The sequence below is a fragment of the Xenopus laevis genome, chromosome 6L, assembly GCF_017654675.1.
Source record: "Xenopus laevis strain J_2021 chromosome 6L, Xenopus_laevis_v10.1, whole genome shotgun sequence".
Classification (NCBI taxonomy): Eukaryota; Metazoa; Chordata; class Amphibia; order Anura; family Pipidae; genus Xenopus; species Xenopus laevis.
Window position 1 is genome coordinate 74,786,346 of NC_054381.1, and position 27,272 is coordinate 74,813,617.

General features: G+C 41.9%; 1 protein-coding gene across 10 annotated transcripts in view; it reads right to left on the reverse strand.

Annotated features, from left to right (window-relative positions):
* LOC108718510 (catenin delta-2) overlaps window positions 1-27,272 on the reverse strand; it is a 757,810-nt gene that overhangs the window by 323,497 nt on the left and 407,041 nt on the right. For all 10 annotated transcript variants that reach the window (XM_041566188.1, XM_041566184.1, XM_041566181.1 and 7 more), the window contains one exon: window positions 21,818-21,934. In XM_041566188.1, the coding sequence (XP_041422122.1) occupies window positions 21,818-21,934 (117 nt within the window). The remainder of the gene's footprint in view (window positions 1-21,817; window positions 21,935-27,272) is intronic.

A 27,272-nucleotide genomic window follows, 5' to 3' on the forward strand; every position in this document is an offset into this window, starting at 1 on the left:
GGGAAGTTACAGTTAGTTAAGGTTAATCAGGTAGAATCCAAGGGTAGTGCCCTGGGGAGTGGGGTTAGCAGATATCTGTGTGGTGAAGAATATTTATTTAGCGGCCTGAGCCTTATGGCCTCCTTCTTTTTTCCCTGGGGTATTATTTTTTTTCTTCTGGAGGAATTTAGGTTTCAGAGCCAGCTGCCTCTGTCACAAGCCTTTCCCAAAGTTGATTTAATTTGCAAAAAAAAAAAAAAATGGGACCTTTAATCTGCTGGCAGTTAAAAGCTAAGATTAAGCTGGGAATGCCATCCTATTGATGGAGTCTCTTAACTCTTAAGAATGGATAAGCCAGTTTGGCCATTTCGGGAACTGTGCAGCTGTAATGCTGATCTGGACGTTCAATGAGCAATGCTAAGGTAATGTCAGTGATTGATACAAAGCTAGTCTCCTTATGTGAGCAGTGTCAATGCAATGCTGATCTGTGTGTTATGTGAGCAGTGCAAATGTTATGCTAATATGTATGTTCAGTGAGCAGTGATAATACAATGGGGGTCTGCAGGTTCTGTGAGCAGCAGCTGTAGGTACAGTAATTACCTGGAGGTCAGTGTTCAGGTGCAGTTAATGAACAGATTTATTCCCCTCCTATTCCCTCACTTAGAAACTCAGATTGATTCTCAGAAGCATCAGGTAAGATTCTGTGTTATAACTCTGTTCTGTCATAGTAAAGGTTTGTTAATTAAATTAACATGTACTTCTTTTACTCTGCTTTCTGATTCTAGCTATCTTAGAAGCTAAAGGGAAGCTATCTTAGAAGCTGTAAGGGAGTAGAACACTGTTCAGCCAGTGTAGGAGTTGGTGTGTATGTGGATACTGGCTAGCTGGGATTTGGCAGCCAGAGAGACTGGCCTCTTGACTCTTGTGCAGAGTGCTTTCAGTCTGCATAATGTAGTAACCAAACTGAACATTTATGTGAAAACATTTCAGTGGCTCTGGAGTTGGCTTTAATAACCAAATATGAATGTACGTTATACATTTCTTGGTCCTGGCATTGCTTAATGTAACAACCAAACTGTTTGTATATGTGGAAACATTTCAGTGATTCTGGAAGCTGGCTTTAATAAACAAATATGAATGTACATGTTATACATTTATTGGTACTGGCACTGCTTAATATTACAACCAAACTGATTGTATGTGTGGAAACATTTCCAGGGTTTTGGAGCTAGCAGTAATAAGTACTGTACTGTAGCAGGTAGCTGTACAAAAAAAATGCGTTTCCGATTCTTGGAGCAAGGGCGATAGGTCAAGACAAAGTTAAAGCAGGAAAAGAAGAGGGACCACCTCGTCTGTCGGGATTCAGTCTTTTGAGAGATTGTATGAATTCTAGGTTTTTATGGTCAATATAGATAGTGACCATGTTGTTGGCCCCCTCTAAGAGGTGTCACCACTCTTCGAGGGCGAGCTTTACCGCCAACATCATTGCTCTGCAGGGGAGAATTTCTTGGAAAAGTATGCACAAGGATGTAATTTCCCATCAGCAGATCTTTGGGAAAGAATAGCACCGGCCCCCACATCTGAAGTATCCACCTCAATGAAGGGTAACAGAGGATCAGGATGTCGGAGGACTGAAGCAGAGGAGAAAGCATCCTTCAGGGATTGGAATGCTTGTATGGCTGGAGGAGGCAATGAGTTAGGTTTACCCCCTTTTTGGATAAGAGCAAGAATGGGGGAAATATGGGAGGAGAACCCCTTGATGAACTGTCGGTAGTAGTGCGCAAACCCGATGAATCTTTGGATGGCCTTGGTGCTCAATGGAAGGGGCCACTTCTGGATTGCAGAAACTTTGCGGAGTCCAACTCAAAGCCTTCTGGGGAGATGATGTAGTCGGAAAAAGGGATCTTGGACACCTCGAAGACGCACTTCTCCAACTTGGCAAAGATAGAGTTCTTCCTCGGATGATAGAGTACCTCTTTCGCCTGGGAGCGATAACTTTCTAAGTCTTTGGAGAAGATTAAAATGTCATCAAGGTACACGACCATGGATTTCCCCAAGAGATCCCAGATGATGTCATTCACGAACTCCTGGAAGTTCGTTGGCGGGGGCATTGCAGAGACTGAAGGGCATCACGAGGTATTGAGAATGCTGTCTTCCATTCGTCCCCTTCACGGATGCGGATGAGGTTGTATGCCCAGCGTAGATCCAACTTGGTGAAAATCTTAGCCCCTTTCAGTCAGTCAAACAGTTCCGCTGGAGATTTTCTTGTATATAGTCTTTCATGGCAGAAGTTTCCACAGGAGAGAGGGGATAAGTACGTCCTCTAGGGGGCATGGTTCCAGGAAGAAGATCAACAGGGCAATCATAGTGACGATGAGGAGGGAGGAATTCCGCAGACTTCTTACAAAAGACATCGGTGAACTCCCTGTAAACTGCCAGCAGGGATGGAAGATCTGATTAGAAATGATGCGGATCGCATCGGCGCTCATCCAGAGATGCTGTGCCTTCCCAGTCGCTGCCTTTGCCAGACGCCAGCCACTTCTTGCTGGTATTCAATGCAGATACACCGATATTCTAGCTTTCCAGGTGCTGATCCGGGACACCATGTGAGGACACCTGTTTGTGTGTGTTTGTTTCAATGAAGCCGACAATTGAACACGAACGCTGGTGTCTTCACATGGTGTCCCGGATCAGCGCCTAGAACGCGAGAATATCATTGTATCTGGGATGGAAGATCTGTCAAGGAAATGGTCACACGGTGGAGGAGTAGTAGGTAAACAATGTTCTTGACAATAAGGACTCCAATGAGAGATCTGACCGGAGTACCAATCAATGGAGGGGTTGTGTAGGCGAAGCCAGGGTAATCCCAAGATGACTGGAACAGATGGGCAGGAAATAAACAGGAACAATAATTTCTCTCTCCCAACCTGCACAGGTAACTCCCCAGTTGTCATGGAGATTATCTCAGATGTTAGCGGTCTGTCGTCAATTGCTGTAACCCGTAGGGGAGTAGACAATGGATACAGGGGAACATCCCTATATTTGGAAAAAAGAGCGTCCATGAAATTCCCGGCAGCCCCGGAAACTAGGAAAGCAGAGCCAACGATGGTCTTAGTAGCCAGACGAATCTGTAATGGCAGAAGAAACCTGTGAGAGTTTTCTTGTGGTTTAGGAGTAATGCCACCCACATGTGTCATTCCAGGTTTACCTTGAAGACGAGAACCCTTAGGCTTCACACGACAGGAATTGGCAAAATGAGTATGGCCGCTACAGTACAGACACAGACCTGACAAACGCCTCCGAAGATTCTCCTGCTCAGAGAGATGGGTCCTTCTGACCTGCAACAGGGGTCTTTGGAAGCGTGGAGCAAATGTTACCTGGAGTCTCGTTACGCGCTCCCTGTCAGATTGATGCTCCCTAAGCCGTCTATACACCTTGTTGGCGAGGGCAATTATGTCTTCTAATAATTCAGGCCGATCCCTGGACACCAAGTCATCTTTGAGTCTGGAAGACATGCCTTGATAGAATACAACTGTATATGTTCAAGGCAGTTTCAGCCATTAAGGTTCTAAAGTCAATGGCGTACTCACTGACGCTGTGGTTGCCTTGGCGAATCTGTAGAAGCCGGGATGAGGCGTTCTCAATCCGACCAGGAGCATCAAAGACAGTGCGGAAGGCATGAAGGAAGGCCTTGGCATTGAGGGTTAATGGAGAATTCTTCTCCCAAAGTGGTGTTGCCCATTCAAGCAGTTTCCCCTCTAAATGGGACATCACATACCCCACCTTGGCTCGTTCGATGGAGTACTTGATCAAACACTGAGTACCAAAACCTCTGCAGGCTTGCGGATCCCCACTATAGCGAGGGGGTGGAAGAATGCGGGGGTTCACCAGCAGACAAAGCCACAAAGGGAGGATTAACAACCGGAGGATTACTGACGACCGGAGACACAGAAGGCATATGGGAAAGAAGAGTATCCAGAACTTGCCCAATACGGATCTGCTGAGCTTCATATTCTTCCATGATAGGCGCCAAACCCCCGGAGACCTCATCTGACATCAGGTGTAGCTTCCTCAGTGGGGTCCATGGCCCGATTATAATGTCAGCTGGCCTATCGGCTCCCATCGGGAGTAGTCCGGACCAAGGAGGAAGCCCAGGGGTCAAAGTAGAAGTTCGGAGTACAAATAGGGTTAAAGAGTTGTCGAAATCAATATTCAGGCAGATGTTCAGAAGGCAGGCAGATAAAGAGCAAAGTAGATCAGGCAGGGTCAAAGTCCAGAAATCAGTCCAACAGGAATAACAGAGCACCCAGGAATGTTCAAAACAAACGCTATAATCGGGCATTGAACTCATGACCTGGAAGGGTTTTTATCTTTGAATTATATCTTTGAATCAGGATGCCAGCGACGCTGTTCCCCGTGTGTTGGCATTGGGCGCCGCCATCTTGTATGCGATGATGAAAAGGACAGATGTGCCGACCGCGCCGAGTGGCCTTGACATTTAATAACCAAATATGAATGTACATGTTATACATTTCTTGGTCTGGGCACTGCTCAATATTACAACCAAACTGTATGTTGATGGGGAAACATCAGTGGTTCTGGGGCTGGCTGTAATAACAATATATGAATGCACATGTTATACATTTTTTTCTGTCACTGATTAATATTCTAACCAAACTGAATGTATATGCTGAAACATTTCAGTGGCTTTGGGGCTGACTAAGGCAATGGCCAAATATAAATGTACATGTTGTACATCGTATGTTAGCATGGTAACACAAGTCACTGCTCCAGTATCCCTGTGTCATGTTTTGTTTTATATAACATTTGATTTAGGTTATAAGCATGGATTACTCTTGCAAACATGCCATTTGGGTATCATACACTTGCTTAAAGGATAAGGAAAGGCTAAAATTAAGTAAGCTTTATCTAAAAGGTCTATATAAATACACCAGTAAATCCTCAAAGTAATGCTGCTCTGAGTCCTCTGTCAAAAGAAACATAGCATTTCTTTCCTTTTATTGTGTACACGTGAGCTTCTGTATCAGACTTCCTGTTTTCAGCTTTAACCTCTAGGGCAGGGCTTGAACATGCTCAGTTTGCTCCTCTCCCCCTCCCTCCTCCCATCCCTGCTGTAATCTGAGCTCAGAGCTGTATGTGTGCAGCGAGAGACTCGGGCAGGAAGTGATGTCACACCAAGCTGTGCTATTGGTATTATACTCTTATACACAGCAGTCCATAATGGCTTAGGGGACTGTGCCCCGGTAAGTATGACCCAACCAATATATGAATTATAGATGCAGTAAATGTGGTAACTGATGTAGACATATATTTTGTCCAAATGGATTGGCTAAAGCCAATTCTGACGCATACAAAGGCTATGTAGTATATAGGATTTTACACATGTGTAACACAAAGGTCAATATAGGCAAGTGTAGATACTGGTGTGAGAATAGTGGTTAATTCTGGTTTAAATGTATATGGTATACTGCATATGTGCGCTAATGCAACAGTTGAACAGCAGGTGGGTATTGTACATTTGCTGTATTATAACCGTTGACCTGTAGGCTACTACCATTGGGGTATATGTGGTCCATATTTTGTTACATTCAAAACTATAGACTGGTGGAGGAGTAGTAATCAGCCATAGGGAACTAACTAATTAGAATCAAGGTTCTATGACTGGACTTTATGCCACTTCAGGCCCAGACCGGTAACCTGTCCACTAGGGCAAATGCCCGAGGGGCCGCTCTGCCCTGTTTTGAAGTGGGCCACCCGCTGTCTAATTAGATGTGGCACTTAACTTCTCTGCTATTAATCACAGTCAGCCAGCAGCGTGCATACCTTTCCTAAGATAGAATGGCACGGCCACTAAATCAGTTTATCTTTAAACTAATCCGTGATCCGCCATCTACTTCTTGTAATCCTGTCCTACCTTTGCTCTGTCTTTGGTTACTTCCCCACTCTCTGGCATGGCACAACGCTCATGCTCACAGCCTTCTCCCTCCTCTGCTATGTGTAATGTAACAGAACAGAGAGAGAGAGAGGCAGGTCTGCAGACATTTTGAATTTGTCGGCAGGACACCTGCGGGACATCACCACATGCTGGTTTATTTACAAACAAACTGAGAGCTGTATTTTTTCTAGGGCAAGTAGAGCTGGTGCTGAAAGTGGACTGGATCAGGCCGGACTGACCATGTGCCTGTTCGGCAAATGCCCGAAGGACAGCTGCATTTACTGCTGAAATGGGCCGCTTTGTGGAGTCAGTCGCATCCTCTCACTATTGTTCCCCTCTGCGTGCAGTAACAGTTATCCGACGAAGTTACTGATCTGAAGCCCTCCCCCAGGGCGGTATCTGTTTTCTTTTTTTTTTCCTGTGCGGGGAAGAGGGACTGGGAGAAGGAGCGATCATTACAGTGCTGTAACTAAGGTCGGGAGGGGGGAGGTTCCTGAAGGGTCCCAGCATTGCAGGGCGACGGCTGCTTTATTTACGCCACTGCTCTCTGAGCTTCGCAGATCCGATCCGAGCTGGGCTGTAGTCACAGATGCTGTGAGAGAAGCCTAGGTTAGTTTGTTTAGAATGATGTAGAGCCTGTCAGATTGAATTACAGCAGGGTTTAAACCGTGTGCTGGCCAGGCCTGCCCTGCAGTGAATGATGAGAGGCAGCACTCAGAGATAGGATGTTGTTAGAGCTGGACTGGAAGTTGTTGCATTGCTGGGAAACTTTAAGGGCTGGTTACCCACTGCTGGCAAAGTGATTTTGAAATCCCCTGCATAATAGTGGGTTAATGAGAAAGGGTAAATTACACAATAGAGGAATGAGGGCGGTCTAATGGGGTATCATGGTGCTGCAGATTCATCCTCTCCCCCCCCCCAGACTAGTGCAGAAAGAATGCTGGCCCAGTAAGGCTACAAATCATATTTATTACACTGCCTTGTGAATTTTAACTATTTCCTTGCTAGCAAAAATTCCAGTTGTGCCATTCTTCTGTTATGCATTTTTGGGTATTTATGCATGGAATTGCCACTCTGCAATCCTGATGTGATTTATGGGGGGTATTTATTAATGGAAATGCCACAATGATTTCTGAGGGTATTTATACATAAATGTACATTTATATACAAACTATGGCAGCATAGCCATGCCCCTGTACTAAGCACAATTCAGCAGGAACAGCCCCCTAAGATTGCTCATAGTCTGTACAGAGATATACCAGAAAACCAGGTCAGCATAAGTATTCCCCTGTACTATTTACCATATAACAGGAAGGTTTGAGGGTAGTTGTTTAAAAATGCTCTTTAAATACACTGGGACTGATTTACTAACAGATGCTAAATTGCATCAGAGTGGTTCCCCATAAAAGCAATTTGGACCTTTACTTTAATTTTCAAGCCGTTGATTGATTTATATAGGCAACTGCATTGATGAATTATAGCATTTATGCCAGTATATCACAATTATTTTGAGGATCATTTTATTTGCATACATCAAAGGTGAACAGACCCACAAAGTGGACACCAATATATACACTTTAACCAAATTTACAAGTGTGTCTTGTAAAGAGTACAAGAGCATTGTGTGTTTACACATGGGCTGCTTTGATTTTTTTTGCCCGGGCTGCTTTTTACTCCCAGTCCGGCTCTGGACTGGATAGTGGGTCAGCAGTGTCTCAGCAGTCAGAATACTAAAGAAACAGCAGCAAAAGCTCTCAGGGGACCAGCATTTCAAATTATTTGGTTCATGGGGGGGGGGCATTTGTATTGTACATTGTAAGCTGTGTGGCACTTTGAATGCTTTTTAGCCTGCTTCAGACACAGCTTTTCCTATACAGACAAACCTTGATTTTACATTTTCCAGTTGGACAGGAAAAAAAAGCAAATCTAAGAAAATAAAAAGTAAAGGAGATATATAAAATTATGGTTTAACTGTAATTTAGAAGGGGAGGTAGGGAGCAGTGTTTTTTTTTAATCAGGAAAGCAGAAGCTGTGATAAACATGATATTAGCCTAATGTAATCATAAGTGTGACATGGAGGCTGCACAATTTTAGTGGAGTGTGTTATAGAATGTCCTATTTATAGCAACTTTGCAATTGGTCTGTGTATTTTAACTTTTTTTTTAATTATTTGCTACCTATTTCTGCTTTGAAATGGGGGTCACTTACTATTGCTATTGCTCTGAAAAGCTACAAATGTATTGCTATTAAGTAACTCATGTATTGCTATTCATAGGGCTTACAGAGTAAAGCTAGAGATCAACATAGTCCACTAATGTGAAATTCTGCCACTTTCTATTCATTTCAATGGGATTTTTAAAAAAGTATCAATTATGAAAGGGAAAATTCACCATTTGATAAATATGCCTTTAAAAATCCCATAGAAACAAATGGAGAGTGGAGGAATTTCACACTAGTGGACTGTGGTGATATTTTTGATAAATATGCCCCCAAGTCTCTCATTCAGTTCATCATGGAGAGGTTCCCCACAGCCGCGCAATATCAGCAGCTGCTGCAGCACACGCAGGTTTGAGTATGCAGCACATGCATGTGGCCGCCATACCCCTGTAGCCTCCTCCTGACGCTTTTGTTCTCCTTTGGGCATAGAACTTTGCAGCAGACTGGGTACTGGGAAGCATTGGGGCTCAGGAGTCCTCAACATGATCCGCTCAATAGAGAAAGCAAGTGGTTTGGCCTCGCTGTTGGACAGAGCTTCTCTGGACGCTTGAGTTGACAAGATTTTAGTTGTATGAGAAGAAGTGTCCTTCCCAGGATACCAGCTTCCCTCCTTGTCAGTGTTTCCCATTGAGGGGTGTAGCCATTAGCATGCGGGCACTGAGAACAGGCACCATTATCAGCCCAGTGGACAGAAGCCAATCCATTAGAGATTACATGGAGAACGAGACACCGGGGCAATCGCTGCCCATTGCTAGCAGGCCTGCTCAATGGGAAGTGTCAATAGTGCAGCACAGATCTCACCCTACCTCAGTGGGGAGCAGAGTTTCTACAGTGTGGCTGCGGCAGGAGGAGGCTACACGGGAATAGGGGAAGCGCTCCAGACTCTGGGAAGTGACGTCCGGCTCACCCGGCTCCGGACCACTGGCTCTGTGGCAGATGTTCAAGAAACTCAGTTCCCTCGTAGCCCTGGTAAGTGCGAGAGTGGGAGGCAGCAATGAAGGTGAGGTGCACTCGGGCACATCAGGAAAACTTTGCCCACGAACCCCACTACAAATCCTGCTCCACCAGCCAACACTCGTACAGTTTTGGGCCATGCCTGCCCAGAGCCTGAGAGCAGAGCCTCAGCCTCCTTCACATGCTGTCACTAGAATAGCCAGGGAGGAGAAATCAAGCACTGCAGGATGGATGGTCATCCGGTCGCCTTTTTTGAAGAGGAGCAGAATTGGAGTATTGGAAAGTTATTTCTTAATAAAGGCATTGCAATTTAAAAGTTTCATTTGTCTTGCTATTTAGTTTTTGTTGTATACTAACAATTTTTAATGTTTTTTTTTGATTTTACTGTTCCTTTAACAGCCCCAGGGGCAGGAAAAAGGAGGTGTAGTGGCATCATAGTAGGGAGAGGGGATACACAAGGGAAAATCAACAATGATGAGGTGTGGTGTGTTGGAAAACAATAGACAGAGATTGTTCCAGTGCATGTTACTTAATGCAGGGAGGGTCTATTGTTGCTTAGCAATGTGATGTCATGTTTGACCTGTAACCCTGTGCGATTTTCTTCTTCCTCTTCCTGTGTATGCTCTCTATGAAAAGTTCCTGTAGCAGCCATGTTATGCTGAGTTCTATAAAGCAACCAAGTTACTGTTCGCACTGAAGTTGGTGGGTCTGTTCTCACTTACAGAGAAGCTGCACATGCAGTTCAGATCAGCTCTCTCTCAGGTTATGGGCCGAGATCACAGCACCACTGGTATCTGATCCTGAGAATCTCTGGAGAGACGGACAGAATCTGAGCACATCATGGCCAGAACTAGGGGTAGGCAGAGCAGACACGTGCCTAGGGAACAAAGCTGGGGGGGTGCCAGGCATGTACCTGCTTTGTTGCCTACCCCATGTCCGGTCCCCTCACTCCCCGTCTTCCTGTATGGCGATTGGTGCTTTTGCGCATGTGCGCACTCTGATTGGCGCTTCTGCGCATGCGTGCCGGCGTTGACACGCGCATGTGCGCCAGGGTCAATTTGGGCATGCAAGCACTCATCCAGTGCCACGGCTGGCCAGGTTGCCCAGCTCTGGAGCATATGGTAAGATGGTAGCTAGTCTGGAGTTCAGGTCAGGCATAGCAAAGCTGTACAACAACTATCAGCTATGAAAATTTAAGGTGGAAATGCTTTTATGTAAGGATGACCTGTGGGAGATACTCAGCACAGAGAGAGACCAGAAAACAATCCTGAGGATTGGGATAAAAGAAACAGACAGGCTAAAGCATAAAAGCAGTTATTAGCCTACTGGTGGGAGATGATCAACTGATTCACATCAGGAAAGTATTTACAGCAAAAGGTATGTGGAATGCACTGCAGGCACTCCATGAGAGATCAAACTTGGACAGTAAACTGTACCTGTTATGTAAGCTATACCGCATGAGACTGCAGAAAAATCAGGAAATGCAGGAACATTTAAATGCAACTTTAGAAATTGCAGAACAGTTTAGAGCAGGGCTGTCCAACTGGCGGCCCGCGGGCCGCATGCGGCCCCCCCTCATGTGGCCCTCCACATTAAAGTCTGCCTGCTGTGTCTGTTTACCATATGTAAACTTTAAAATGTATCGCTACAGAGATTAATTGATCCCTGCATTGTCTAAACCTCAAATTCACACTAATCCCCTGCATTGTTCACACCTGAGATCCCCCTGCATTGTTCACACTTGTGACACCTCTATTGTTCACTCCCCTAAAGCCCTGTACTGTTCACACCTGAGACCCAGACTGAAACTGCCCACATTGTTCATCTGTTCACACTTTATTCAAAATGCTAATGGGGCACCAGCACTGTGTCACTGTATGCAGTACATTTTAGACTGGTCCTGATTCCTGTCTCCTGCTCTGCCTTCCATATGCTCCCTGTGTGTGTCATACTTTGGTATGTGTTCTTGGGGTTTGTTAGCATTTGAAAATGATTGTTAGTGGCCCCTAAGGTGTTTAATCATATGCTGGGATACTGTATTATACACAGGGGAAGAGGAGGCATATGGATTTATGGGTATGTCTTAATATGACTTCGCTTTTTTCACATATGAGTCGCATCCTTGCCAGGGCAGGCACAAGGTAGTTCGGCACCCCAGGCAATAGCTTCAATCAGTGCCCCCCTGTCCTGCATTACTATTTCCCTCCTTACCATGATGGTTTTTAAATAAAGAGAGCAAGAAAAAGTGTACAACACTTTTTCATTTATATTACTGCCCCATGTACCTGTGCAAGCAAGCTCAGCAGCCATCCATTATACAGCCCTCCTGCAGCCATCATATTGCCCCCAATCATTACCTGTGTCAGCAGCAGCAGCCAAAAATAAATCTGATCACATCATATTGCCCCCAAGTATGTATGTATGTACCTGTGCCAGAGCCCAGCCCAGCAGCAACAGCAAACATATGGGCCCCAAATCTGTACCTGGCTGTGCCAGCAGGAAGCTTCACACTTTACAGTAATAGAAAGAATGTCTTCAGTTCAGTGCAACTGTGCAAGGCTGAGAGCAGCGAGAGCGAGCCACACCAAGCAGGCCGCCAGCTCTCTGCCTCTCTCTGTCATCCAACAGCATGTCACGGTGCACCGCACAGAAGGAGCTATTACTTGCCAGCAAGAGGGAGAAGGGGAAGGAGATGGATTACACCAAACTGGGTGACCATGATAACTGAAACAAATGATTAAATAAACGCTTGAAAAAAGTGCACCCCTCAATGATGGCACCCTAGACAGCCGCCTACTCTGCCTACCCCTAGTTCCGGCCCTGATCCCTGCAGTGAGCACCAACCATTTGGTTTTTTGGTGTGCTGTTAATGTGCACATGGTCTTGCGGTAACATGGGCGTGGTTTAAAGTGGGTGTGGTCTAAAACAGGGAGTGGCTAACACTGGCTTCCGTTATTGGCCCTCCATCATGTATGTTGGAAAAATTCCGGCCCTCGGTACAATAGAAGTTGGACAGCACTTTCTTAGAGGAATGGGAGACAGACATTTAGCAGCTCTCCTTCTATGCAGCCTTCCTGAATCATATAGCCCTCTGATAAATGCTATTGAAGTCAGACCTGAGTCAGAAATAACTCTAGAATATGTCAAAGGCAAGTTAATTGATTAATATTATCACAGAAAGGAAAACAGAGCTGTGAAAGAAACTATAGCATCAGAAACAGCTCTTAAAGCTGGAAAAATTGCAAAAGGAGATGCACAGAGAACAGTGTTTTTTCGCTGTAAAAAGCCAGGCCATTTAAAGAAAGACTGCTTTATTTAGAAAAATGAACAAAAACATCCAATGGTAAAGACAGCAAAAGAAATTGCAAAGGGTTTTGTACATAAAACTCCAGATAGTATACAGTAGATACACAGTGGAGTGGATGTTTCAAGCTTACGCAAGATAACTGCTCATCAAACTGGTGTATTGACTCAGGCATTTCTTTGATCAAATAGACTGTGATACAAACGAGAAAGTGTTCCTTGCAAATGGGGACGGCATCACTGTGAAAGGAATTGGTCAAGGCTATGTGAACTGTGTCACAAGCACAGGATAAAATATACTTGTGAAGAAGGATGTACTGTATGTTCCAGAATTAGGGGGAGCCTCCTATCAGTGAAATATTTAACAAATGCAGGGTACTCTGTTCATTTTAAAGGCAAAGTATGCACAATTCAGAATGGTTCAGAAATTATAGCTAAGGGAACCGCAGACAGACACCTCTATGAGCATGTGGAGAAAACAAGGGTAAAAGTGCCACTCAATCGCCTCATCAAAAATGCATTCATACATGGCACAGACATCTGGGACACAGACATCCAGATGCAATGCATGGATTGTTAAACAAAAATATGACTTCTGATATGGATAACTCACCATTCAATACACTCATGAAATGCATCTGCTATATTAAAGCAAAGGCAACAAGGTTACCACTACCAAAAACAAGTCAGAGCAGGGCAAGTCAACCCTTAGAGTTGATCCACAGTGATGTGTGTGGACCAATGAGAACATAGACCCTAGCTGGAAACAAGTATTTTGTGACTTTCATAGATGATTACTCCAGATACACAAAAGTTTATCTAATGAAGAGCAAAAGTGAAACACTGGATAAACTCAAGGAATATATAGCAGAATCCACAAACAAATTCCAGCGCAATCCTGTGACACTAAGATCTGACAATGGAGCGGAGTACACAAGCATTGAAGCTAAAGCATATCTAAATGAACAAGACATTCAACATCAAACAAGTGATTCATACACTCCAGAACAGAATGGTGTAGCAGAAAGAAAGAATCACACACTTGTAGAGATAACAAGGTATATGCTATATGATGCCAACCTCCCAAACAAATTCTCGGGAGAAGCAATAACCATAGCAACATACCTACAAAACCGTCTACCAACATAATCTATAGCAGCTACCCCTTACAAGCTGTGGAATGGTAAGAAACCTAGTGTAAATCACTTGAGAACATTTGGTTGCAAGGCATATGTGCACATTCCAAGTGAAAAATGCCACAAACTGGGAGACAGAGCTACAAAAGGTGTATTGGTTGGATACAGTGAGAATAATACAGAGTTCTAAATCCTAAAACCTGCAAAGTGACAGTAAGCCACAGGATATATTTTGATGAGTCTTCCTTATCAAAAACCATGTTACCTGAATCCTCTGAAGAGACAATAACAGTGTCTGTGACGTGACAGGAGGGCTAGAACCACTTGCCAAAACAAGTGACTCTATGAAGCGCATGATGGAAAATTCACAAAGTACACCTCAACAACCAAATATCACAGAGGAAACTGAACTGCGAAGGTCAACCCGCACCACAAAAGGGATACCAGCTCCCAGATACTCTTACAAAGCTTACACACAAGAAATATTTGACCCAAACTCCTGGGAAGAGATCAATCAGCTACCAAAAAGTGAAGCCAAAAAATGGCAGGTTTCAGCACAAGTGGAAATTGATTCCTTGAACAAAAATTAAACATGGATTTTGACTCAGTTACCTCAGGGTCGCAAAGCAATAGGTTGAAAGTGGATATTTAAAATGAAATACAATGCAAATGGAGAAGTTGAGTGTTACAAGGCTAGATTAGTTGCCAAAGGGTACTCACAAAAATTTGGTCAGGACTATGATGAAACTTTTGCTCCAGTAGTAAAACATACAACTGTGAAAACATTCTTATGTATGGCAGCCAGCAATGGTATGCAAGTAAGACACCTATATGTGAAAACTGCATTTCTTTATGGTGAAATTGATGAAGACCTATACATGGAACAACCACCTGGTTTTGTGAGTCCAGAAACCATAAATTTTATATACAAACTTCAGATGGGCCTATATGGACTTAAACAGGCTGCCAGAGCCTGGAATGAGAAAACCAATCAAGTTTTTATATGGAGGATTTTGCAGAAGCAAGGCAGATGTCTTTACATTAAGAAAGAAACCAACAGATGGATATATGTATTGATCTATGTGGATGCTGTGCTAGTGATGATATTGTTCAAAGACTAAAGGCAAACTTTGAAATTAAGGATTTGGGAAATGTCACATATTACCATGGAATACAAATTGAGAGAGATAAATATCAAGAACTGATAACCTATTGTGCAATGGAGGAAGCAAAAGAAGTGAAAATGCCTATGGAAGTTGAATATCTGAAAGGCGAGAATGGTGAGCGATTGTTGACAGACAACCACCGATATAGAAAGGTTATTGACAAATTGTTGTTCATAGCGACAGTGACAAGACCAGACATTGCAGCAGCAGTAGGAATACTTTGCAGAAAGGTTTCAACTCCATCACATTGTGATTGGAATGTGGTAAAGCATATCATAAAATACCTGAAAGGGACTATTAATAATAAGTTGAAATTGCCAGCCGTACACATAGCAAAGTTAACTGGTTATGTAGACACAGACTGGGCAGGTGATGTAAAAGATAACAAGTCAACTGCAGGATTTTTGTTTCAACTTAAAAAAGGCACCATATGTTGGACCAGTAGAAAACAAGCCACAGTAGCTTTATCATCAACAGAAGCTGAATATATTGCCACAGCACAAGCTTGATAAGAAGTTATCTGGTTACATCATCTCTTGATGGACTTGGGTATGGACATACATGAACCAACCCTACTCTTGGAAGACAACCAAGGATGTATTAAGTTGTCACAAACAGAAAAGGTGAACCAGCGTACTAAACACATTTATGTCAAATATCACCTTTTGAGGGACTCTCAAGAGTCATCACTTACAGATATGCTGCACATGCAGTTTAGATCAGCTCTCTGCTAACATGTTGATGTCATAGTTGGGGGCGGGAGTGCACAAAAGAAATTCATGTTGAATAAAAGGTAGTTAAATAACATTAATACATTAATATTGGATATTAGTACACAATGTATCAAGTTGGAATAGCAGTAAATGATACATATTCGCTAAGTTACACATAGAAAGAGATTAGTTAGATCAGAAGATTAGTATTAAACCAATTCCATTTCCATTGCTTGGATATCAGCAGGGTAAGTCAAAAGTATCAAAACTAGTTGAAGAACAACCTATAAAGCTTAATGCTTGTGCGTAACACAGTCTGTTGCAGAACAGCACTTAGTTCCAGAGGCCGTAACATGAAGGTCCCCATTTGTAGAACTGTAGAAACAGGACACTCTACTAACCACTACCATTTACCGGAAAAAGACTGATAGGAATACCCAATTGCATTATTCTTCCTGTCACCCGCCACATCTCCTAAAAGGCATCCCATACTCACAAATGATCAGGGTGGTATGGAACAACACTGACCAAGCACAACTGAGCAATCAACTTGATGAACTTATTACCCACTTCCAACAACGTGGGTATCCCTTACATGAATTGTTGAACAGCCTTTAGAAAGCTACATTATTTACACAGGATGATTTATTAACGAACATTCCCACAACAGCTGACACTGCATCACTTTTCTTACTACATTCTCACCCAGCACCAGATCCTTCACCAGAGCCATCCATAACCATTGGTCAATTATACAAAGGGACCATATGCTTCAACCGGCCTCACTTTTCTTACTACATTGTCACCCGGCACCAGATCCTTCAACAGAACCATCCATAACCATTGCTCGATTATACAAAGGGGCCGTATGCTTCCACCCCCCATTTAAGACACGCTGCCCGAGTAGCCTACAAAATGGGACAAAACCTTCAAAACACTGATCCTACACATTTTACCAATCCTCTACAACATCTACATGACTACCCAATACCAGGACCGGTACCAACTGCACCACATTCAGACAATTTTAGTTGCTATGAGACTCTATCTTAACAATGCCACAGTCACCAGTTGTTTGAACTATACACATAGCTACGGGCATATTGGCGCCATCTATTGGCCATACTTGAAGTTTACACATCTTTCCACCCTTGGGTCCAGTCACGGCCCATGTCTGACTACAACAGTCCACACGGGTAATACAGGAGGGACCACAGACTCTGGCTCCCCCCTTGAAAAGATCGATGTCCCAACAATGGAACATACTGTAAGGCCAACAGGTACTGACATTTTTAATTCATACAGTTCTATGAATGGGGACCTTCATGTTACTAAGCGCTGTTCTGCAACAGACTGTGCACAAGCACTAAGCTTTATCAGATGTTCTTCAACTGGTTTTGATACTTTTGACTTACCCTGCTGATTTCCAAGCAAGAATAGTTTAATACATGTTAATCCCACTAATCCAGTGTCAGATTGGCACACCAGGGGCCCACCCAAAAGCCTTAGATTAGTGGCCCATCAAAAAACCTTAGACCGGGGCCCACTCTCAGTACTATTATTCTTCCTCTACTCACTCAACCTCTATTCTAATAGTCTCTTTTCTTTACATACTATAATCTATTATTCCCTCTGTTTAGCCTCTTTGTTCTCATAGAAATAGGGAATGGCAATAAATAGGCCAAATGTTTAGCAGCATGAGGGCTCACTGACACCCGGGCCCACCGGGAATTTTCCTGGTATCCCGTTGGGCCAGTCCGACACTGCACTAATGTATAATTGTCTGTTATTCCAACAACGTACTTGCTACATTGACTGTGTACAAAGATCCAATATTAATGTATTAATGTTCTTTAGACACTAATTTTTTATTAAGCAGCTACTACCTTTTATGTAACGTGAATTTCTTTTGTGCACTTCCTCCCCCTACTATGACATCATCTCACCTCCTCGTTTTTGATTTTCCCTTGTGTAACCCCTCCCCTACTATGATGTCACTACACCTCCTTTTTCCGCCCCTGGGGCTGTTTAATGGTTGTGGATTGTTTGTATCAAGCGCTTTGATAAAGGCTAAGGGGCACATTTACTTACCTCCGAAGTTGCGCCAGCGTTGGCTTCGCCGCACTTCACCGCACTTTGCCAGGCAAAGTTTTGCCAGGGCGCGCTAAATCACTAAAATCTGAAGTTGTGCTCAGGGAGGCAAAAGGTAGTGAAGCTGCGCTAGTGTTAATTCGTCAAGCAAAGCGAAGTTAAGCTAGAGATGCCTAATTTGCATAGGGGGCCAAGTTAAAGTACAATGAACGTATATGTAGCAGCAAATACATTACACTACACAAGCCTGGGAAAGCTTTATAAAATAAAATAGAGTTGTTATTTTGCCCTATACATGTGCCCACTGTATAGTTTAGGTGAATTGTTAGGAAATGTAGGGGGGGAAGGAGGGTACCACCCAAAAAATTTACGATCTTTTTAAGCCTATCACCCTTAAAAAAGTAAAAGACACCAGCGTTTTTTGGGACTTAGAAAAAAATGTAAATTTTTTTTGAAGCAAGCCCAATCTACTCTATTGCAAGAGGTAACGTCCAGAAAAAATGCACAAGTTAGTGAATTGGCGTAGTTACCTCCCTTCGCCATATCGCAATTTCGCCTGGCGTAAGGGTGCGAAGAAGCGCTAGAGTAGGTCCACTTCACTAGCGAATTTACACCAGCACCCGTTATGTAAATCTGCAAAGTAACGAAATGACGTCACGCTGGCGAATTTGTGCTAGCGTAAGGCACTTCACGCTTTAGTGAATTTGCCCCTAAGAGTGTTAGCCGAAATGTTAGCTTTTTGCTCCAATAAACACCAGAATTTTTGCATTAAGTCCTGTGAGCGTGATCCTCTGTCTACATTGTACCATTTCTTCTGGATATATATATATATATATATATATATATATATATATATATATATATACAAACTCCAACGGTTTAAGCACTCCCACGCAGTAGTATCAACCCAGGTGCTATTCCTTGCCGTTAGTATATAAGTCCTCTTGTGTAGGAATGCACACTGGGATTTTAATAAAATCTTCAATTTTTATTTAGTCATAATGGTAAAAGAACACAGGTCAACGTTTCGGTCCCCTGCTTGGACCTTTATCAAGACCCAGATTCAAGTTTAAAATCCCTTTAAATAGTTAAAAACATGTTGATTAACCAATCACTATACAGCCTCATTCTGGAGTATAACATCAAATCAAAATTAACTCTTATATAGCTGTTGTCGGATAGCTTGACTAGCTGAGTATGCAACAAAATAACACCCCATACCCACCCTTTAAAACTATTGGTGGTCCTACGCTTTTAAATGTGGGCGTTGGTTTGGGCAATCCCTCTCTCTTAAAAGCCTTTACTGGCGGGGGAGGATTCAGCCTTCAAATTTAAACCAATGCTCAACACACACTGAACACAGGTAATGCTATTATGCAGAGAAATTTTTCTTTTTAAAATAAGTTAGGGACCGCCATATGGGGTTTACCTTGACGTGGTATGGTGGCTTTTCAATTTTATGATCATAACTTTGGTAACTAAAAACCCCTGTTTTGTAAACATGCACTTGCATTTATACTGAATTGTTTGTGAGACAGGGGCCCAGGGAAGTGCATAGTAAGTAGCACTTCCATTATATTTAAATATATTTTGATTTAGCCTTGAGTGCTTCCACAATTTTCCCCCTAAAATAACAAAGAGAGCCACATATTATGTTGAAACTGTTACAAACTTCAATTTGTTACAATATAGATCCTTATCTCTGATTAAGAAAACAAGAAAAAGAACAGTGTTCATTTAATCCCCCTGGCGAGAGCGTATTTAGTTTTCTTATCCAGAAAACTTCTCGTTGAAGTAATGCCCTAGATCTATCACCACCTCTTCGAAGAGGGGGTATGTGGTCGATCGCTATATACTTAAATGTTGGAAGTCTGTGGCCCATTTCCAGATAATGTTTCGCTACAGGTTTTTGTGTCTTACCATCCCTGAATGCCACACTTATATAGCGGATCTATGTCCGTCCATTCTCAGTCTCAGCATCAAGTCTGTTTTCCAACATAAGAAAGACCACAAGGGCATGTAACTAAATATATCAGGTGTGTTGTAGTACACGTGATATGATGTCTAATAGCGAATCTTTCCCCTGTGTGTGGGTGTCTGAAACTAGTGCCTGGATTCATGTATCTACAAGAGGTACAGCTGGGACACCGAAAGCAACCAGTATATATATATATATATATATATATATATATATATATATATATATATATATATATATATATATATATATATATATATATATATATATATATATATATATAAATATTTTTATTAATAAATTGGCTCAAGACTAAGGTTTTGGCCCCATCCATGGCCTTTCTCAAAGTTCCAAACTCAACTATGGACATGCCTTAAAACCACAAACTGGAATTTACATAATCTGCATCATAAGTAAACCCCAATTACATGTTTATCTAAAATTACAAACATTCCTTCCATTTATCTTCTTTCATAGTACAGATAAGATTAAAATAAATAACCCAATAGCCTAATCCTGAAACATTGTTCTATAAAGTTACTAAATGTTGCAAATTCTATCCATATCTCTCACATATCAACTCATTACAATTTTATACAAGAGAAATGAATTACAAATGCTAGTGTTATAGATATTTAAAACACTGAATGGATTAAAAATGCTAGGGTTACAAATATAAAAAGCATTGAGAAAGATTCTGTAGTCACACACATTGGAATATCCATATCCTATATTACTGTCCCCTAGCAGTATTGTATTGGTTGTTATACTTCCTGGAGTCAGTCAAATTCCTTCCTCGTAGACTCGTGGGAGTATGCCAAAAGGTTTTGGTTCTAGGCCCTATCTATGGGATATAATAACTTCAGTTATGTCCAGGTCACATCTGTAAAAGGCTCAAGAGGACTGTATCCTAGCAAGGTTATGCATATCTGCATGCATTTCTGTTACGATGCCCACTCCATAGGGCACGCAGATCCTTAATATTATCCAGCCTTGTTTGGTGGAGGATCATGAATGATAACAATTTTAACCTGTACAGGCTGCAGAATGCTCCTAGATACCTCACAGGGCAGGTAAGGTATGCACGCAATGGCGACTGTCCGTCTCCATGAGTCATTCTACAGACCTTTAATTAATAAGGTGTATTGGTTATGGTCCAGGAAATACAGGTTCCTTAGTATTAAAGAAACGGGGGAACTACACTAGGTGGTGCTATGTATCTGTAGTGTTATACATAGCTGGGGCATGTAGAATACTAGTGATGGGAACTTTACCTTACTAAATTATCATTTGCAGGTACCATTCTTTTGAGCTATTTCCAAGAGTGCTCTTGTGGGTTGTACGCGGTTGGAACAGCTGTGCTGTTAAGTAGTGGGAGTAAGACTATGGAGATGTGTTACTCTGGGTTACTATCCACTTCTCTTTAAGTGGAGTTAGTTCTCTCCTTTTAGGTGGAATTGCCATGTTGGCTTCACTCTCAGTATCATTACTTTGGTGTGGGTTCTGCCTCTAAAGAGTGCTAGTACTTTTTCTTTCTCTGACAGTCCAAAGAAGAAATAGAGTTCACTGGTTTTCTACAAGGTAATTTCGGTCCACCTGTGAAGGTTTCATTCTTCTGAGTTTTATCTGGTATTGATTACACTTGGCCAGTTTTCCTTAAGTGGAACAATTACCCTCCCATTGGGGATATTACCCTCCCATTGGGGATATTAACTTGATATTAGCTTGCATTAGTATGACATGGATTTGTTCAGTGAAAAGGGAAGATAGTATCATACTTACTGTGATCTTCCTTTCATGGACAACTCCATGTCATAGTTCCTATCCCCTTTTCAGTAGTTTCTAGAAGCTTATTACGAGACACCGGATTGGGGGGGTAGGGTTGGGCTTTTAAAACTTTGGGGAGGGTCATTCTGACGGGAGCACTGGGGTGGGGGCTATCTAGGTACGTATGGCATGGAGTTATCCATGAAAGGAAGATCATGGTAAGTATGATACTACCTTCCCTTTTTGCGGATGGCCAGATTTACCAATATGTTCAGTACTGTGTACCTGAGGAAAAATCTCCCACTTCTTAAGTGGCAGAAATTTCCTCACAAAGAGAAAAAACATATGGTAACTTGCAAGTTCATTTTATATTCCAGCAGATTCAGAAAACAGTTTAAATCTCTGCTCATAAATATGGAGTCGCCAACTAACTTGACTTCAGTTTTAAGCATATATGCAACATGCAATCTTGTCTCATACCGATTATCCGCATTAACAAGTTTGCAGCAATGCAAATCAATTGCATAAAAAAAGATTAAAGAAAGTCAAACACTAACTTTCACTAGAAGAATAATCCTGAGGGTCAAGAATCCCTGACTCCTGTAACGACCTAATACATGAGTCCACCAATTCTAAGCCAGTTGTTAGTTCATCCTCTATGTCCTTTTGGCCATCTGCAAAACAAAAATGACAATACGGATAAACTAAATTACTCACATTAACCTTAAGATCTTTATGCTTTACAGGCTTCTATTTACAAATATATCTATGCTTTTGTCATGCCATTAAGTATCAATACTTTGGTCAGAATTTTTATTGTTCCAGAAGTGCAGTCAATTGAAACCTTGGGACTTGTATCTACTACTCACTTCCATTCAAAACTTATATTATGATATAGCCTAACCTTAGGGGGCAATTATAAACTCCCTCCAAGAGGAGGTGATTCGAAACTGAGGTTACTAAGAGAAATGTACTGGATTAGGAAATTCAACACAGTAAATACAAAAGGATTAAACGAGTAGTGGAGTGTTAAAACTTTTTTGTAACCTGCTTTATAGTACATATACTAACACGATCTCTAACTTATTTTTCCAGATTTTGACCTCTTGCCCTAGCCAAGCTCTAAGAGATTTTCAGAATATTACTTATGGTAATGTATGGGCAATATTTTAACCTTGCGATGTAGAAATTCTGAGACTTGTGTACTCGATGTCATTGAATTCAATTATTTTGAAACAGATTGGGTAGGTAGGCCTTAATAGGCGGTACCGGATATAGCTTATTGGTTATATGTTTTTATTTTCACAGCAATCTTTAACTCTTATGTTTCCTGTAACCCACAAACGACTGTTTATTGAAAGAAAATACACACCCATTGGGATTATCTTTAAAAAGAACTTTATTGGATACGTACTGGATTTTTTATACTTTTGGTTTTTTTTGTACTTTTGGTATGGAATTTTTTCCATTGAGGGTAGGGGTACTTACCTCGTTATGCCACTTCCTGTATAGCACCAATTTATATGCCATTCCACGTATTGTTTCACATTTGACAAAGAGTCTGATAGGGCTCGAAACATGTTGTGTTAACAATAAACACAAAAGTTTGAGCAGTTAACCCTGCATTTTGGTTGATTCTTGGAACTCTGCTTTCTTGGATAATACTGCAGCACACACGGCGGAGGTGCAACACATAGAATCCGGCTAACTATTGCTATGCTAATGGTTTGAAGGTAACAGCACTTTATTTTCCTTGGACTAACAACTTATGTTGTTGTTTAGGTATCTGGTAGCACCAGGACAAAGTACACAAAACATATTTCTCCATCTGACATAATTTTCAATTTAAAATTGGGAAATGCGATTCCCTTGCCAGATGCTGGCTACGTTAACTTGGAGTACCCTTAATGGCCCCCTACTCACACTGTCAGCATCTGCAATAGGCAACCTATTTAGCAGTTTATTAAATGGGAAACGATATGAAGTAGGGAATGCTCTTTTGAATTCTTCCTGAAACATGGGAGACAAACATCATCTGTGTCATAGGGCAATGTAAATTCAATACAAAGTTATATATTCACAATGCTTATAATACGGTTCCACTTCTGCATTTAGGTATGTTAGTAAATATCTATCAGTAGGTTTTTAAGCAATAATAACAACAAAAATATAGTAGACGATATAACACAAAAATAAAACACTGGATTAAAGATTCAATGTGACAGGAGCAGCACATTATAATATATATAATTGGTCTAGTTCACAGTTGAAAAAATAAAAATAAGTGTTCACTTTATACATTGTAACACAGTAACTTAGGTTGAAAAAAAGACACGTCCATCGAGTTCAACCTTTTATGTCTATATGAAACCTGCCTAGTTGATCCAAAGGAAGGCCAAAAAAAACCCTTTCTGAAGCCTCACAGGGGAAAAAATACTTCCTAACTTCAGGATGGCAAACAGACCAGTCCCTGGATCAACTTTGTACTAAGAGCAATGCTCAATTACACTATATTTTCTCACTTGTAGTGATGAGTGAATGTTTGCTTCGCCAGAAAATCTCAAGTATTCAAAAGTATTAAAGTGAATTGGTGTTTTTTCAGTGCATTTTCTTGGCAACATTTTTTTGCCGCTGTTTCATAATAGCCAATGACTAAATGTGGAATTCACTCACTTGCTAAAAAGCCACCGAAAACCATTTTGACGCTGTATATGCCAGTACAACTGATTCAGGGAGAATAAAAATTAAATACAAGCTGTGTTTTAATGGGAAACATAAAGCCCCAAGTATGCTCTGAAATACTGCCTCTCCCTTACCTCCCGGCACAACTCTCCTAGGTTTTTGGTGTGCAGGCACTCACTTCTGGGTCTGCGTCTAGAATGACGCCGACATTGGACGCTGAGCAGCATGACACTCGCGTCGTGACACAGAGCATCATCCAGAGGCACCAGATTTGGCGCCAAAACTCATTTAAAAGGCAAGACTTCCATTTTATGAGTGCCCAAGCTGGTTCCAGTTTACTGTTCTTGCTGAAGCGTTATTCTTGTTATTTGTACTCCTGGTTTTTGACTCCTGCCTGACTTCTGACTCCGATTCTTGCCGCCTGCCTCGACCCACTGCCCGATTCTCGTCTATGTTTTATCTTATCCTGCTGGTACCTCATTTACGGACATTTTGTTATACGCACTTTCCTTGTTGATTTCCGCAGCAGAAAGCCCGGGCCCCAAACAGGTGTTGGTGAACATTGGAATCCACAGGGGTACCCTGTGCATTAGAGTGTACCTTTCATCATTCAAGGTTCCAGAGAACGAGATTGTTACACTGCCATTAAGGAGCTAAAAATTGCTTTTCTGAAATTTAGATTTCTCCAATGTAATTTTTCTTTTTTGCTTTTTGCAATGAACATTAATTGAGATAACATTATTGGCTCCATAAGATCTTGTGACATAACATTATCATGCAACAAGTTTATAAACGTGTTCATTATCTGTACTGTCAATAGTGTTGCTCTAGTCAGTTTCTGAGTAATTAAAATCCCCCATTATTATTGCTTACTCTAGACTAGCAGCCTTTTCTATTTGTAATAATAACTTAGCCTCTTCCTCTTTAGCCGCTTCACCTTCTTTTGAGGTGCCTGCAGTTCAACTGGTCAACCCTCTCGCTGCACATGTGGCAGTTGTTTACAGGCCTCCTTATACTAAATCTTCTGCTACATTTCTCTCTGATCTTGGCTCTCTTTTTTCCTATGTTCTAACAGCCCTACAATTATATTGGGTGACTTCAATTGTCACATGGATGACTCGTCTCAGTCGTGCCCATCACAATCAGCAATGGACAAATAGAGCAACCCATAAGGGTGGCCACTTCCTTGATATGGTTTTTACTAAAAAACCTAAATCTTTTGGCATCTACCAGTACTGCTTTTCAGATCTTTCAGATCACCATCTTATCTCTTTTTCTATCTTGTGCACTCCCCTCTCTGCTAACCCTCAGCCAAACATTCTGGTTTGTAACACCTGCACTGTTGATATAACTGCTCAAATTCTTTCAGTCCTAGCCTTTGCTCCTTTTGTGTTTCCACTGATCCTGATTGACTTGTAAATGCCTGTTCTATCTGCTGCTATCAACACCCACGCCCCTCTGCAGCGACAATGCAGTCAGACCTGCAATCCTAGTCCATGGATGAGATGTATGCGGTTCTGTACATGAACAGCAGAGAGCATGTTGAGGAAATCCTGTAAAAAAACAGACTTCCTTCACTATAAATTTCTTACGGCCTGCCTTGGCACTGCCCTATCCCAAGCTAAACAAGAATACTATAGATACTATAGAATACTATATACAACCCACAATGCTTGTTTTCCATATTCAACTCACTGCTTCATCCCTCTACAAATGAAATGTTAACATCTGAACATACCCACCAGAACCAACTTTTTAAAAACAAAGTCGATTTTATCCACAAACAATATTTCTACCTTCAGATACTCTCACCCTTCCTCAATCTCATCTTTGCCTCTTCAACTCTTTTGACCTTATAATTGAGTCTGAAGTCTTAAAACTTCTTCTGTTCTCTCCATTAACCACGCAATCACTTGATCCCACCACTTAATCCAGCACTTACTCATATATTGAATTCCTTACTGACTTCTGGTACTTTTCCCTAGTTATTAATAGACCTATGTCAAGCCCATTCTGAAAAAGGCTACACTGGACCCATCCTGTTTGTGTAACTACTGCCCTGTCTTTTTATACCGATAGCTTCTAAACTTCTGGAATGTCTTGTCTTTTCTCATATTACTAACTTTCTCTGCACACTTAATATGTTGGACCCTATGCAGTCTGACATTTGACATGTACATTCCACTGAGACTGCCTTATGTAGATTTGAAATGATCTCCAGACTGCCAAGGGCAAAGGACATTACTCTACTCATTACTTATTTCCCAGACTTATCTTCTGCTTTTGATACTGTTGAACCCTCTGTTCTAATGTAAATTCTCCATTCACTTGGTATCAGGGATCAAGCTGTATCCTAGTTCACTTCCTACCTTTCTGACCATTCCTTCTCTGTTACTTTTGCTAACAAATATTCTTCCCCGGTTCAGCTTAGTGTGGGGGTACCCCCAGGCCTGGATTTGTGGAAAGGCCACCAAGGCCCGGACTTAGGGCAGCAGGATTTTAAGGGGTGGCATACTGCCCAACCACACCCACGATGGTTCAGAAACACTGGGGAAGCACAGGAGATATGATCCTTTTTTACATTCCCTGTGCACCAATCCCCATTTCTCTGGTCCCGATGATGAAAATTTGAGCGAATAATAGCAAAATGGGCTTGAATGAATGGCAGCGGGCCTAGCAGTGACCGCTATGTACATCCAGCCCTGGGTACCCCAAGGTTTGTACTTGGCCCTCTGTTGTTCTCCTTTAGGAGACCTTATATATTCATTTGGTCTTAAATATCATCTGTACGCCGATGACATCCTGATATATTTAGACACCCCTTCACTAACAAATTCAAAAATTCGGGAGTCCACAATTAAATTCCAATTAAGCCGAAGGGACCTGCCCCAGTTCACAGGCAGTCACATGTAGAAAATTTATATCAAAAAGATATCTGTCCCAATTTATGTTCACATTAAAAATAAGATACATACTGACCCCACATGGCCCACCTTATGCGTTTCACACCCTCCGGTGCTTAGTCTCTCAGAGACACCTATGACTAAGCACTGGAGCGTGTGAAACGCGTAAGGGGGGCCATGTGGGGTCAGTATGTTTCTGATCTTAATGTGAACATAAATAAAAATTGTTTTAACTAAAAGAAAGAGGCCTTGGGACAGATATCTTTTTGATATAAATTTTCTACCCCTTCCCTAACCACTGATGTTCAGACCAAGATCTCAAACTGTCTACTAGCTATCTCCTCATGGATGAAAACACTCATCTGCTCCTCACTACATTTCTTCACGTCTCACTGTATGTTCCTGGCTGTCTCCTCTGCTCCTCTCA